This window comes from Myxocyprinus asiaticus, chromosome 4, assembly GCF_019703515.2.
Source record: "Myxocyprinus asiaticus isolate MX2 ecotype Aquarium Trade chromosome 4, UBuf_Myxa_2, whole genome shotgun sequence".
NCBI lineage: Eukaryota > Metazoa > Chordata > Actinopteri > Cypriniformes > Catostomidae > Myxocyprinus > Myxocyprinus asiaticus.
Window position 1 is genome coordinate 6,267,227 of NC_059347.1, and position 14,778 is coordinate 6,282,004.

A 14,778-nucleotide genomic window follows, 5' to 3' on the forward strand; every position below is an offset into this window, starting at 1 on the left:
GAGTAAACCATCAGATGTTTCTCATGTGAGTGGGTCGACTCACTGTACTTACTCTGGCTTTGGCTTCACCTAGCGGCTGGAGTTTGTTTTGTGAATAACTCTTTTCCTTAAAGAAACTTTTGCATTGACGGAAGATCAATTTTACATTGAAGTTCCCGGCCAGTTTGAGAGTGGACACTATGGATGACCGCAAAATATCTACATGCTGCTCACACAAAGGATGTCTTTTATAAAGTTGACGGATTGAGTAAGTCATGGTATATACTTTTATGTGACCTCCGAGTGAATGGACTTGATCATCCGGGAAACCGGGATGCCGGATTTGTTTCTTTTTGCGTTGATTCCGCCTAGCGGCTGGAGTATGTTCTGTTGAATAACATTCCTTTGGAACAGCTGGGGATTCATTTTTCGTTCTTCGTGCTTATGCCTCCTGCTGGCTGGAGTTTGTTTTGTTGAGTATTTTTACAGAACACTGGAATGATTACGTCATCTGCTGAACTCAAAAAAGCTGGCTCACTGATCATTCGTTTGTCTGTCCGAGGAATCTGAACAGTTTTATATCGGCTGGAATTTGTTTTGTGGAGGATCACACCTTTGAGACAGTTCTGTGAATGAATCTACATGTTCTTTGTGTTCATTCTGCCTATTGGCTGGGGTTTATTTTACAAAGTATTTTCTGTTATGTAATTTTGCCTCACAAATTTGTGAGGCAAAATTGTGCATTCCAATGGCAAAGTTGTCGTGGGGGCTCGTGGGCGTTCATGGATCTTTTGAGTTTAGAGGGATCGTCGCCGGTTGGCGCTGTCGTGCGCGGGGTTAATGTGCACGTTTTTCTTTTTTCTGTTTGTTTTGTTTGGGGGGAAGTTCGGGGTTTGATTGTTTCACTAATGGGGAATGTGGTCTGTATTTTATTTTTATACACAATTTATTTTTTCTACTATATCAAAATGTCAGTTGTTAAAATGAGTGGATTGTCTCTCTCCACATGGAATGTAAATGGGTTGGGGCACCCTATAAATAGAAGGAAGGTTATTACTTTTCTTAAACATAAGAAATATGATATAGTGTTTCTTCAAGAAACGCATCTCTCCCCGCAGGAAGCTGAAAAATTTGGGAAGATATGGGGTGGACATGTTTTTTTTTAGCGCTGGCTCAAGATCAAGGGAGTCATTATATTGGTAAATAAGCATCTACAATTCAAATGTCTCAAACAGATTAAAGATAAATTAGGGAGAGTAATTATTGTTTTAGCTGAAATTCAGGGGCAAAGGTTGATTTTGGCTAATATTGACGCACCTAATGCTGATGATCAGGGCTTTTTTTAGATCTTGAAGGGATGTTGCAAGCCGCTGGCACCCCTCATGATATAATATTGGGAGGAGACTTTAATCTTTTGATGGACTCAGTCCTTGATCATAGTGAAGCAAAAGTGTGTAAGCCCCCTAGAGCAACATTGACGCTTCACAGGATGTGTAAAAATCTTGGTCTTACAGATATTTGGAGACTTTTAAATCCATCTGGTAGGGACTATACATTTTTTTCATCAGTCCATAAGATTTATTCTAGAATAGATTATTTTTTTTATATCTAAGTCCCTCATTTCATCTGTTGTTGATTGCTCAATTGGAAACATCTTAGTCTCAGATCATGCCCTGGTGAGTTTAGAGGTGTTGCCACATATAGAGAAAAAGAAATCATATAGATGTCGCTTTAATGTGTCCCTTTTGAAAAATCCTGATTTCCAACAAATGTTAAAGACTGAAATCAATGTTTATATGGAGACCAACTGGTCCTCAATATCCTCTGTGGGCGTGGCTTAGGAGGCACTTGAGGTGGTTCTTAGGGGTTGGAACACACAGTATGCCTCAATCAAAAAATCCAAAGCATGAGAATTCGTGGAGTTGGAAGGAAATATTAAAAGTGCAGAGGCAGAGCTGAAGCGCCGTTTGTCGTCTGATGGCCTCAGAGAATTGACTCAATTGAAATATAGATATAATCCTATTTTGTCACGGAAAGTGGAGTTTTGGTTATTCAGGGCAAGACATTCATACTTTGAGTTGGGGGACAAAGCAGGAAAACTTTTGGCTAGATATATAAAGCAGAGAGAGTCTTTTTCTACCATTCCCTCAGTGAAATCTGCTGGTGGTGAAATATTTACCTTGGCCATTGATATTAATAATGCTTTTAAAGAATTCTACCTTGATCTCTATAGCTCCACGTCTTCATCTACCAATGAAGATATTAGAAACTTTGTGGAACCATTAGAACTCCCTAAATTGACAACTGAGCAAAAACATTATCTTGATTCTGAGATAACCTTGGAGGAGCTTGATGAGGTAATTAAGGCCCTGCCTACAGGCAAGGCTCCGGGGCCTGAGTTTTTCAAATTCTACGCTACAGAACTGGCTCCACTTTTGTTAGAAGTTTTTACGGAATCATTAAAGAATGGAAAGCTCCCGCCAATCATGACACAAGCCTGGATCAGTCTGATTCTTAAAAAGGACAAAGATCCAAGTGAGTGTAAAAGTTACCGTCCAATTTCCCTGATCCAGTTAGATGTAAAAATTTTGTCAAAAAGTCTGGCTAACCAATTAAGTTATGACATCATTTATACATATAGATCAGGTGGGGTTTATTCGGGGCTGTAGCTCTTCTGATAACATTAGGTGTTTCATCAATATCATGTGGTCAGTAGCGAATGATCAATCTCCGGTCGCTGCAATCTCACTTGACGCCGAAAAGGCATTTGATATGGTAGAATGGGATTATCTTTTTAAATCTTGGAAATGTATGGGTTTGGGAGTACTTTTATTGGTTGGATTAAGTTACTTTATAGACACCCTGTAGCAGCAGTACTAACAAATGGACTGATTTCAGATTATTTTCTCTGGATAGGGGCACCCAGCAGGGTTGCCCTCTTTCCCCATTATTGTTCTATCTTGCCCTGGAACCATTAGCAGCCACAATAAGAAAGGAGGATGATTTTCCAAGGGTGATTGCGGGAGGAGTGGCGCATAAGCTTCTGCTTTATGCAAATTATATTTTATTATTCATCTCTGACCCCACTAGATCTATGCCTTGCCTCCACAGAATTATTAATTCCTTTTCCAAGCTCTCAGGATACAAAGTCAGTTGGTCTAAATCCGAAGATTTGGCTCTGACAGCGTACTGTCCAGTAACGGCCTTCCATCGGCCCAAACAGGGCATTAAGTATTTGGGAATTGTATTCCCAGCAAATTTTTCTGATTTAGTCAGAGTTAATTTTGATCCCTTAATAAAAAGGTTTTTGAATGATGTGGACAGGTGGGCTTCATTACACTTATCGATGATTGGGAAGATTAATGTAATTAAAATTGGAATAAAACTGTATTCCAAAATTCAACTACCTGTAACAATCTCTCCCTATAGATGTCCCCCTGTCTTATTTCAGGCAATTTGATAGCATAGCGAAGTCCTTCATTTGGAATGGTAAGCGTGCCAGGTTAAATTTTAATAAGTTACATAGGCCGATGGACAAAGGTGGGCTAGGCCTACCCAAGATTCTGTTTTATTATTATGCATTCGGTCTCAGACATTTGGCTCATTGGTCGCTTCCACTTGAGAGCCCCTCCCTGGTTTTGCATTGAACAAGAACTTCTTGCCCCTATTTTGCCATTGCAAAGCCTTTCCATCAAACTAACCAGAGAAGTTAAATCACACCCCGTTATTTCACATTTGCACTCAGTATGGACAAAAGTGTCCAGAGTGTTTAATTCAGATATTTATCTAAATATTGCCTCAAGCCTATGGCTAAACCCCAAACTATGCATTAATAAGTCCCCTTTTTGTTGGTCTGAGTGGATTGCGAGGGGGGTTAATACACTCAGTGATCTTTATGAGTGGTGTGATGAGATCCTTTGAAAATTTGGTTAAATATTTTGGGATCCCCAGATTTCAGTTTTTTAGGTATCTTCAGCTACGACACTTGCTCTGTGCTATTTCTGGGAATAGCATACACCCCTCTAGAGTGGCAGATACTCTGGGAGAGGTGATTTCTGCTTTTGGAAAAGGCCATGAGGCATCAGTGTATTACTCTTTATTAATTCAGAGTCTGGGGGACGGAGTCTCAACCACTCTCAAAAGATTATGGGAGAGGGATTTAGACCTGGAATTGTAGGAGGGAGAATGGGCTAGGATTTTAAAAAACATAAAAACTGCATCTAGAGATGCAAGGATGCGCATTATACAATTCAAGATGTTACATCGGTTCTATTGAACCCCCTCTAAATTGTATAGGCTTGGTCTCAAAGACACACCCACCTGCTGGAGATGCCAATCAGAGTATGGAGATTTAAGCCATGTCTTTTGGGGATGTGTTGAAATTCAAAAGTTTTGGTTAAAGGTGCAGAGTCTGGTATGCGAGGTTGTAAGGGGGTTTAGAGGAAAGGAGGAGGCGAGAACCGGCTTGACAACTTAAATAATAATTTATTAAACAAAAACCCAACCAAAAACACACAACTAAAAACACAGCATAGCTGTCTGTAATTCTCTCTCTCTCTCGAACCGTCGTCCCCGGCCGCCTTTATCCCTCGCGCACCCCATCAGGCTGATTGGGGACCGGGTGTGTCTCATTCCAACCCGGCCCCGCCCTCCTCGGCTCCACAGAGGTGTTAGGTATTATTCTGCCCCAGACTCTGTATCTTGGGTGATGGGGCGGTCATTGACATTGTAAGTAGACACATTAAGAATTAGGTCTTAACCAGTGTCATGATCACCAGGCAGATCATTTTGAGGGGCTGGAGGGTGGCTGGAGCACCCTCTTTTTCAGGAGTGGTGCTCGGAGATGGGAAGGGTGGCGGCCTTTGAGGAAGTTACATTCAGAGGAATGGGGAGGTATAAAGTGTTCGTGGAGAAATGGGGTGGGTATTTGTCATTTGTGGATGTGTGATTATTGTTGTGTTTTTTATTTTTTTATTTATTTTTAATGTATTTTCTTTGTGTGTGTGTGTGTGCATGTGTGTCTATGTCATTTAAGACCACTGTTATGTTGCTGGGGTTAGGGTGGGATTGGGAGGGGAGGAGTAATAGTTGGGGTTAAGTTTGATTCTATGTATATATGTTTTGTTCTATGAGGTACATTTATGTGAATCAATAAAAATTGTTAATCAGAAAAAAAATCTGTTCACAATTTAGCATCTTCAATATCTTGGCATAATGTTGTCTAAATTGGTGACGGTCTCATGAATCCCCTAGGAGGAGTAATTAAAAGTTCAGAGACTGCAATGGCCGACTTCCTGTTGGGCAGAGCTAATAACTATATATATGAAAGTTGTCCGGCTTGATGAGAATTATATATGTACCAATTTTGGTGACTGTAGGTGAAAATGGGGGTGCTACAGGGCCCATGCCCATGTGTGAACTTCTGCCCAGCCCTAATGCCCAACGACTCTGATGTGTGAGCAAAATTTCATGAAATTTTAAGCATGCCAAATGCCTTTATTTTTTTTTTATTTTTTTATTATTTGTGTGTGTGTGTGTGTGTGTGTGTGTGTGTATTATTTCATGTGACCACAGGGGTGTTCATTGAGGGTTAGGGTGGGGTTGGAGTTTGGGAAGGGATATTAGTGGGGGTTAAAAGTTAGATGCTGATTCGGTGTGTATGTGTTGTGTTTTTACTTTGAATCAATAAAAAATTTTAATTACAAAAAACCCCCACCCAAAAAGAGGAAGGAATAATAACAATTAATGTGTTGTCATGGCAACACTATTTAAGATATCAAATATCCCTTACATCAGCAGTGTCTTGACATTATTCTAAAGAATTTTGAAGCAATTCATGCAAACACAAGAGGGCTATTTCAAGTTGGTGGCACTATGACCGTGATCCATAATAGCCACAGCCATGTGATCAGCCCCCATTACCAAACATACAACTCAATTTTCATCAAAATCACACAATGCACTCAGAAGATATAAGACACTTCCTGTTTCCCATTTTTCACCATAAATGTATTGCTTCGCCATGGCGAAAATATAAAAATATCAACATTCTGTTTGAAATTTTGCATCTACAATGTCTTGACCTGATGTTGCACAAATTTGGTGTCAGTCACATTAATCTACTAGGAGGAATATTTAAAAGTTCAGAGCCTGCGATTTTCATTAAATCCAAAATGGCCGACTTCCTGTTGGGCGAGCTAATGACTAAGTATGAAAGTTCTTCGGCTTGATAAGAAAAATGCATTGCCGGCTAAAAGTTTGGAAAAATTTACAGATTTTGCTCTTATGAAAAGAAATTGGTACTTTTATTCACCAAAGTGGCATTCAACTGATCACAATGTATAATCTGGACATTAATAATGTGAAAAATTACTATTACAATTTGGTAACTTCTTAAACTACTTCAAAGAGTTCTCATCAAAAAATCCTCCACGTGCAGCAATGACAGCTTTGCAGATCCTTGGCATTCTAGCTGTCAGTTTGTCCAGATACTCAGGTGACATTTCACCCCACGCTTCCTGTAGCACTTGCCATAGAAGTGGCTGTCTTTTAGGGCACTTCTCATGCACCTTACAGTCTAGCTGATCCCACAAAAGCTCAATGGGGTTAAGATCCATAACACTCTTCTCCAATTATCTGTTGTCCAATGTCTGTGTTTCTTTGCCCACTCTAACCTTTTCTTTTTGTTTTTCTGTTTCAAAAGTGGCTTTTTCTTTGCATTCTTCCCATAAGGCCTGCACTCCTGAGTCTTCTCTTTACTATTGTATATGAAACTGGTGTTGAGCAGGTAGAATTCAATGAAGCTGTCAGCTGAGGACATGTGAGGCTTCTATTTCTCAAACTAGAGGCTCTGATGTACTTATCCTCTTGTTTAGTTGTACATCTGGGCCTTCCACTTCTCTTTCTGTCCTTGTTAGAGCCAGTTGTCCTTTGTCTTTGAAGACTGTGTGTACACCTTTGAATGAATGAATGAACGTTACATTTATATAGTGCTTTTCTGACACTACATTCTAAGCGCTTGTATGAACCTTTGTATGAAATCTTCAGTTTTTTGGCAATTTCAAGCATTGTATAGCCTTCATTCCTCAAAACAATGATTGACTGAAGAGTTTCTAGAGAAAGCTGTTTCTTGTTTGCCATTTTTTACCTAATATTGACCTCAAGACATGCCAGTCTATTGCTTACTGTGGCAACTCAAAAACAAACAAAAACAATGTTAAGCTTCATTTAACGAACCAAATAGCTTTCAGCTGTGTTTGATATAATGGCAAGTGATTTTCTAGTACCAATTTAGCATGATTACTGTAGGATAAGGTGTTGGAGTGATGGCTGCTGGAAATGGGGCCTGTCTAGATTTGATCAAAAATTACTTTTTTCAAATTGTGATGGTGCTGTTTTTTACATCAGTAATGTCCTGACTATACTTTGTGATAAGTTGAAAGCCACTTTGGTGAATTAAAGTTCAAGTTTATTTATAAAGCACATTTAAAAACAACAAATGTTGTAACCAAAGTGTTGTACAATAAAAAAAACAAAAAACATTAATACCAGAATTAAATAGAATTTTCAAAGTGTTATAAAACATTGTAAAACATACAAATAAAACCCCCTATACTTCTCAAACAACATCATAGGCTATAGAGAAAATATGTGTACCAAAATGTGTTGGTAATGAAGTACCAATTTCCTTCCGAAACAGCAAAATATGTACATTATTCCAAACTTTTGGCTGCCAGAGTATATGTTTGTGTATGTGTGTGTGTGTGTGTGTGTATATATATATATATATATATATATATATATATATAAAATATATAATATATATATATATATATATATATATATATATATATACACACACACACACACACACACACACTTTACAAAGGTTATTCTACTGAAATTAAAATCTCCTTTTGGAGTGATATTCTCTTTTGAATGAAATCAAAAGACTCGAGTCACGAGTCAATGACATACAGAGAAACACCATCTGGAGTTAATTCACTCAACTAAAAAACAACCAATCTAAATTTGATTTATTGTAATAATAGGTTTCTCTGGTGCTTGATATAACTTTAATCTATAGAAGCTGTGAAACTACAGATTTCAATAATTTTATTTTTTTATAATAAAATCCCAGTTGGACATTACCGGGTATATTAGAGAGTTAGTGAGCAAGTTAGCCGAGCACCACTGTGGATTGCAGACATAAAATGACCGTTTGTACAAATAAATCCATCTCCACACTTGATCACTATTCATGATAGTAAGAACGACAAACAATCTGCATAATTCTATACAATTGTAGGTAAAAGTGGGCCCGCAGCTGATTAACAAAACTATTTCAACACAGTAACATTAGCTAGCAGGTTAGCAGAGGCCTACAGCAGTGCACTGGGTGTACACCGTAGCTACAACACAAAACTCCGCATTTGAACTCTCGGTAGCACATAAATCCACAAATAATCAAGCCTACTTACAGGTTGTGATTCTGAAGTGCCAGATTGTCCCAACAAAGTGGGAACTGCACCATCTTTCAGGAGTAATCATCTCGAAAATCCGGCATTGGTTGTGGTTGTACTGCTGAGGAATAGTGCTAAAAAAATTTTTTTTAACCACTGATACTTCAATTCGTCTGCCTTTGGAAGTCCAAACAAAGAGGTTTTGCTTTCGCAGTGAAGAAAACCGCATCTTCTCGGCATGGCAACAACACTAACCCAACTCATCCTGGCCTCTGATATAACTACGTTTGTTTGAGGGTGGGCCAAAGTAGCCCTTAAGCGGGCATTATGCAAATGTGTTACATAGTGATGTAGATACTTTATGGAAGAAATGGCTGGACTAAAATCCAGCCGTTTCTTGTAGTTCTTGAGCAATGTTTTCTGTGGGAGAGTATAACTCCCTTTTGCGTGGACTTTGTGCTTTGAAACTTTGCAGACATTTTACATGCACAAAGAGCTATATTACACACTAAAGGAAAGGTCAAATCCCAAAAAGCATAATAGGGACTCTTTAATTTTTTAATAATACCACCCCTGATGTAGAGAGTGTGTTAATTTCAATAAGAAATTACCAGGGAAGTAGAGAAAATAATAGAAAATAATTTATAATTATGCTCAGCCTTTATAAAGTCTAATGCCTGATGGAAAAGTATCAACCTTTCTAGAACTATTTCTGGGCTTAAAAGATTGAAGAACTAAATCAACATGGAACACTGTATCAATGTGGCCACCCATGTACTACTAAAAGCCCGATGTGGCCCCTGTACCAAAAAAACTTTGCCCACCCCTGCTCTATACCTCCTCTATTGTGCGGGATGTGACATGCCAACTGACAGTCTTTTTCCAGTTTTTGTTTTTTTTTGGTTTTTGCATTCTTTGCATTGTTTTGAACATAGTGTTTTATGCGCAACAATAACTTGCTGTCGGCATTAAGGGAAATTTAGACCCTACACAAACAGATTTTAATGTAATTATTGCATAAAATATGATCTAAAATGGTGATCAGTGTATTGAAAACAACTTTCATCTCTGTAATCATGTCTCCCTTTTATTTTTTGGAATCAGATTCATGTAGTGTTTATCAAGTGATGTATTTAAAAAATGTGGCAGTCAAAAATACCTATAAAATACTTTTATTTTTCATTCTTTCTGGTAAACAGCCATTAAAGGTAATGTAAATTAATGTATGTATGCTACATTTTGAAATCGCAGCATACACTGTTTATTATAAGGGGTCATTGCATTTGCAACCCAATACTCATTCCTCATTGCTCGAGTACTTTTAAATGAGCTACTCTTTTACTCTTGAGTAGTTTTTAGGACAGGTACTTTTACTCTACTCACACTACATTTTTCGGGAAATAACAGTACTTTTATTTGAGTATGATTTAACTAATGTTAACGGAATGTTCCGGGTTCAATATAAATTAATGCAGAGATTATTTAGCAGAGATAGGCCACTTCTATTAAAATTAATGGGAGAAATTGGAATGCCCAACGGCAGCCAACGGTCAATGGATGTAGTAAGGAAGTCCCGCCTTACAGGTGAAAGAGCCAATCACCTTTTAGATACAGACATCGCCTGTCAATCAACTCAACCACGCAAATGCGCATTAGCTATAAAAAAAAATGTGCGTAATCTGAGGTAAAGAAGCACAATTTATGATAACAGTGTTGTCAGATTTAACTGCTGATATAAAATATGTTCTTTGATAGTAATCTTGACCAACAGTTTAGGAGATTTTGATCTTTTCCAATTCAAGTAGATAGCACTGCACTGGCATGACTTGAAATAGCCGATCATGCTGATCCACCTCGATAGATGGCAGTACAGCATCTAACACCACTGTCGTATTGGTACTTAAAGTACACGAAGAACAGCAATGCTAATGCTAGCTAGAGAACTACTGAATGCTCCTTTAATGTAAGTGCTTTTATAAAGTATAAACTTCACATTTCTGCTTTTAAACCCTCCAAAATTTGTCCCTCACTTCCTTTGTAAGTGCCTCACTGTAACCTCCATTTTTGCTTTTTTTTTTTAAAGAAAAGGAGGGACGAGTCGAAATTAATTTTTGTGGTATTGTAATCAACATTATGCCACAAATGCTGTCGATTGAGCTTAACTTGTATTGAGCCTGAAACATTCCTTTAACAAATAAAACCTTATTGTAAAGTATTACAGATAATATTTTGTGGCGTTATAACGGATGAAAACTAAAACTATACTAAAACTTAATAAAACTAAAAATTATTTTCAAAAAATATAAAAAACAAAATAAAAACTATTTATGCACCATTAAAACTAAACTGAATTTGAAACCTTAAACACGAAATGAAATAAAAATAAAAACTAGTGAAATTTTCAAAACTATAATAACCCTAACTATAACAATAGTAAATGTGGAATTATGACAAAAATGGTTTGGTTTCATATTAAATAATCTAATAGGTAGAATCTATTAGACCTGAAGCAGTGATTAGACATATTAGACTGAAAGAAATGATTTATAGTCAAAAAGTACTTAAATATTGATATTTTTCACACCAAAAGCATTTGTTTTCACTTTAGAAGACATTAATTTAATCACTGGAGTCATATGGATGACATTTAGGCTGACTGTCTGTGCTTTTTGGAGCTTTAAAGGTCTGATTATGATCCACTTGCATTTTAAGGAGATATTTTTTATATTTTTCTTCAAATGTGATCTGCTGAAGAGAGAAAGAAATACACATCTGGGATGGCATGACAGTGAGTAAATGAGAGAATTGTAATTTTTGGGTGAACTATCCCTTTAAGTATGTTACGTTTATTATCATATATTAGTTAATTGCAGTTATGTTAAAAAAAACAAAAAAAACAAAAAAAACAAATTCAAGCATGTGGATGACCGTATACATCAGCCCCTACCAAAGAAGGTTTCTGACCCAGGAAAAAACTTGTACACATATTACATAGACAAATAATATTGGCATTTGTTCATTGATTATAAAGCCAGAGGAGAATGGGCATATTAGTCTGGTTCCTCTCAAGGGTTGAGAGGAGTTTTTAACAAAACATCTCATGAACTGCAATAGCCCCCTCACACTGTCACACCCCCATACCTCACAGGACCACTTATACCAGCTCCGAGCTTCTGTGTCCAGTTGATGTTATACTCTTCCAAGATGGACGTCTCCTATAAGATGAAGACACAAAAAGTTTGGGAACACTTTGTTTGATCCAACCCACTGACATTATTTAAACATTATGTATAATTTTATTATTTAAAAATGAAAATACAACTTATTTATAAAAAATAAATAAATAACAGTGCAAACTCACTTTACTGTACAACTAAAAACTTTGTTAGGAGTAAGAACCAGTTTACTTGGTAAAAACACATTCAACTAATTTAAATGTTTTAATAAAATTGTACAATACAAAACTGTTCAAATATTTGAACTATGGTATGATAAAGATTGTTTTAAAATAGCACTTTAAAATCCTAATCTGTTGACATTAATAATTTAGCATTTTTTTAATTGCACATAAAGGAAAATTGTTACAATGCAGCCTACTCTGTAGTTCATTAAAATGAAATTAAACCTTTACATACACCTGTAGTTCACCAGCCCCAAAACATCACTTTAGATTAGTGATAGTGTTAATCTGAGGTGAACTTTTTCTTTTAACTCACAGCTGTATTATAAAAGATGCCTTTTAAGAAACATGATGTCAGAGTTGTGTGGTGAATCATTAAAAGTGGACTTTCTACTATAGGAACAGCCACACAGCAAAGTTCCATAGTCCAACAGTCTGCAAATTCCTGCTACCAGTCTTCTTCTGACATTGTTGTGCTAAAAAGCACTGTTGACCACACAATTTTACTGCATTTATATGACAACATTAATAGTTTTATGGAGTATATAAATGCACATCACTCTAATGGGTGAATTATAATATAGTCAAACAAAAGAAGTTTTCTAATATTAACATTGGCAACATTAACAATTTACGATTTCGAAAGACGATTTCTTGATTATACTGTTTTTTGCACTTTATTTAGGAAAAACACAGCCAAAAAAAAAAAAAGAAAAGAAAAAGTGTTTACTAAAAGCATTGAATGTGCCAAGTTTTTTCCAGCCTTGCATACTTCAATATTCTTTCTGAATAGTACAATACCACAAAAGTGGTCCTTAATAAAATGACTTATTAAAAGGTATGCTACAACAGTCATTTATCTTAAACCATATAAATCTTTGACAGTTCTATGTTTTACAGTACATAAGTAAATAGGCCTATAATTGGACATTTAACACACTTTTTCTGAGTAAACGCAACATCGGTAAATTTTACAGATTATTATTTTAAATTTCAAATGACAGCAATGGGTGCACCACATGGTATATCAATACTATTCTTGCTAAATGCTATTTAGGATTAGCAGTGGTTTTCTGAAAACAATGCGTAAAATAGACAACACTGTTTTCATATTCTAGTAGCAGGCTAACAGAAAGAAATCATTTAATGGACATGCTGTTGTAGTTATTATTAGTAGTAGTTATTGAGAAGAAAATACATAATTTCTTGTTCGTCACTGACCTGCTGGTTTTGTTCATATTGTTTAGTCATGTACTGTAGGTTGATGTTACCTTAATGAACCTGTCCACGTTGGTGTCCTCGGACATGATGTTTACTGTGACGCCTTCACAGTGCTCTGCACTGTTTTGCACCAACAAGCTCTTGCAGGTGCGGTTTTACCCAAGCCTTCGAGGTTGTGTGGAATGAAGTCTCGTTAAGATACCGGCTTACATACAATTTTCATATTGGCTGATGCACTTTTAAACCACTAATTGTCAGCGCCGTTCTTTGTCCCAACTGGATGGTAAAGGCAGTTACATTTCAGAAATAGTCATACTGCTCAGTATGACGTCCATGATATTAGGTCAGCCAGTTTAAAAGCTTTTGGTATTATGAATACAACTATATAGGACAGCAGGACATAAAGATGCTAGCTGGCTACCAACAAAAGTTCACCGTGTGCCTGGCCAACATCTTACACGAAAAAAAATTGTTAATTCCTGGTCAACTGCATAGAAAGGGGAAGCTAGCTATGAAGCTAGCTTTCAGAATTGGTAACTGAGAGAGACAGTTCTTCTTTAGTATACGCCACATCGTGCAGCCAGCACTTCAGGCGCATTCCGCCACCTAATGTATAGGAGAATACGCTAATCAGCATCGTTTTTTCCACCACTCTGCACATTACATTCCCCCTCGAACATTTGTACATAGCATACATGTAAACAGCAAGTTTTCACTATATATGATATTATGTCTGCATCTCTAAATGTAATATATGTTCATATGTAACTGTTACTTTAACATACAGTATATTATATACAGTACATTATGTATATGACTGCATAAAAAATTATTTATTATTTAGCTTAGTTGTTATATTCCCTCTGTATAGAAAAGCTTCTATTACTAAAGAAATAGTATATGTGTGTTATTGGTAATAAAGCTCTTTCTGATTCGGAACATTATTGCCTTGTGGATGCATCGTGTGAGTAATCACAGTGCCCATTTTGATCAAAAGGTGAGTTAAGAGTGAGGCACCGATGATCATCATCAATTGCGCAATCTATATACCCTTAAACCTTAAACTTTACATCTGGGCCAATAGAGAATAACATTTTACTCTGTCTGCTGATTTGGAGTGTGGTGCAACTAATGTCATAGGTGAGATAAAATTGACAGTGTGTGGAGTGGACTGATACAGTGGTTCCCAGCCTGGGGTCAGAGGTGGGTAGAATAGCCAAAAACTGTACTCAAGTAAAAAGTACAATTACTCAAGTAGAAGTAAAAGTACTAACATAAATAATTACTTGAGTAAGAGTAAGAAAGTATCCAATTAAAAGAGTATTCAAGTAGTGAGTAACTCGTTACTGTCACAAATGACATAATGGACGTTAAATCCCCTATATTCCATTACATCATACATATTTAACATGTATGACAGAATTATTATTTTTATTATTAATGGGAATTCTGTCATCATTCACCATGATGTTGTTATAAACCTGTATGACTTCCTTTCTTCCATGCAACACAATAAGGAGATTTTAGACAGAATGTTAGCCTGAGTCACCATTTACTTTCAGTGAATGTTTTTTTTTTTTTTTTTTTTTTTTCATATTTTGAAAATGAATTGTGACGGACTGTCAGTCCCTAACATTCTGTCTAACAGCTTTTGTGTTCCACAGAATACAGAAGGTCACACGGGTTTGGAACAAAATGAGGGTAGGGAAATGATGA

The 14,778-nt window shown here is 36.6% G+C and overlaps 1 protein-coding gene across 4 annotated transcripts in view; it reads right to left on the reverse strand.

Moving 5' to 3' along the window:
* The window catches only part of mapkapk5 (MAPK activated protein kinase 5), a 112,527-nt gene extending 98,905 nt beyond the window's left edge, over positions 1–13,622 (reverse strand). For 3 of the 4 annotated variants that reach the window (XR_007896295.1, XM_051689581.1, XM_051689579.1), the window contains exons 1-2: positions 13,113–13,622; positions 11,583–11,656 (exon numbers count right to left, since the gene is read on the reverse strand). Coding sequence is in view for 3 of the 4 variants with exons in the window: in XM_051689581.1 (XP_051545541.1) it covers positions 11,583–11,656; positions 13,113–13,148 (110 nt within the window). In the remaining variant the exon portion in view is untranslated. Of the gene's footprint in view, positions 1–11,582; positions 11,657–13,062 lie in introns of all 4 variants that reach the window. The other variant, XM_051689580.1, reaches the window with a different exon arrangement.
* Positions 13,623–14,778: the final 1,156 nt, after the last annotated feature.